At 41.1% G+C, this 1,661-nt stretch overlaps 1 protein-coding gene across 1 annotated transcript; it reads right to left on the reverse strand.

Moving 5' to 3' along the window:
* Positions 1-328: 328 nt before the first annotated feature.
* LOC123390244 (olfactory receptor 2B11-like) lies at positions 329-1,258 on the reverse strand. Its single transcript, XM_045073934.1, has one exon. The coding sequence runs from the start codon at positions 1,256-1,258 to the stop codon at positions 329-331; it is 930 nt and encodes a 309-aa protein (XP_044929869.1).
* Between the last annotated feature and the right edge of the window lie 403 nt (positions 1,259-1,661).

A 1,661-nucleotide genomic window follows, 5' to 3' on the forward strand; every position in this document is an offset into this window, starting at 1 on the left:
GCACAGATGTGGGGTTGCAGTACTATTTTATAATGAATAGTTTGAACTAATGGGTTTATATTTTAATTTGTATTATTACATATTTTATTACTTAGTAAAATTAGTATTTTAGAGTACAGTGTAGAACTACTTTCACTACATTTTCACAAACATAGTGTGCTTAGTGGTGCATATAGCCAAGCATCATTGTTGCCTAACATGACTGTATCAAATGCAGCACATGAATATCTCACATAAAACTTGGGGAAATAGGACACAGGAGTGAATTATTAGAGAAAACCCTATAAACTACTGTAGTTTTAAATACTTTCCATTTATTTCCCAGCCATCACTTGGAAGTGAATACGCCCCTCACTAGGTCGGCTAATGCCCCCTTTACATCCTTATTCCTCAGGGTGTAGATAAAAGGGTTCAGTGCAGGTGTCACCACTCCATAGAAGAGTGCCATGAACTTGGGCTGGTCCCTTGAGATGGAAGAGGGCGGCTGAATGTACATGCTAATGGCTGGACCATAAAACAAGAAAACTACAATGAGGTGGGAGGAACATGTCCCAAAGGCCTTCCTCCTTCCCTCAGAAGACTTAACTTTAAATACAGCATGTCCAATACAAGCATAGGAAGCAAGAATTAAGCACAGAGGAACAGCTAATATAAAAATACACACCACAGAGAGCATGAGCTCATTAGCAGCCTTTTCTCCACAGGCAGCCTTTATCAGAACAGGAATCTCACACATCAAGTGATCCAATTTATTGAGGCCACACAGTGGTAACTGTAAGGTAGCAGTGGCCTCTGAGATAGCAAAGGTGAGTCCAGTCAGCCACACAGTGGATACCAACAGGATACAGACACGTGGGTTCATGATGAGGGTGTAGTGCAAAGGCTTGCAGATAGCCACATAGCGATCAAAAGACATGATAGCCAAAATCAGACATTCTGTGCCCCCCATTAAGTGAAAGAAATAAAGCTGAACCACACAGCCAATATAGCTGATTGTCTTCCTAGCACTTCCCAGGTTAAAAAGCATCTGAGGGACAATGCTTGTGATGTAGCACATGTCTAGGAAGGAGAGGTTTGTGAGGAAGAAATACATGGGGCTGTGCAGACGGGCATCTAACCTAGACACTAGAATAATGGCTACATTTCCAACCATGGCCATGGGGTATGTTATAAGAAGAACAGCAAAGAGAGGAAGCTCCATCCAAGGACGGTCTGAGAAACCTAGTAGAATAAACTCTCCAGGATGGCTGTTGTTCATTGCACCAGTCCTTACCTTGTTTCACCTACAGCAGAGAAGTGGCAGAAAAGATAGGAAGAGTTAGGAGAACTGTATGTGTCATCCACTGACAGAGGATGGGCTACAGAATCTTCTGAGGGAAATAATAAAAGGAATATGACACCAGGTGACTTACTTTCCCTCCTGACACTACAAAACGGAGCTGGTGACTTTAGAAAAATAGCCTGACCATGCTGAAACTCAATGTATAAAAGCATGACAATGATGATCTCCTTGTGTTACAAAGAGGATTAAATGGAAAGTGGAAGCATCTTTTGTTTTAGAAACTCCCAAGTAATGATTTTCAAACTTTGCATGCTTGCATAAAAATCATATGAGGAGATTGTTAAAATGCAATTCATCAATTTCTGTTTCTTGGTGTCTG

This window comes from Mustela putorius, unplaced genomic scaffold (assembly GCF_011764305.1).
Source record: "Mustela putorius furo isolate JIRA1106 unplaced genomic scaffold, ASM1176430v1.1 tig00537295_pilon_pilon_pilon, whole genome shotgun sequence".
In the NCBI taxonomy this organism is placed as follows: domain Eukaryota; kingdom Metazoa; phylum Chordata; class Mammalia; order Carnivora; family Mustelidae; genus Mustela; species Mustela putorius.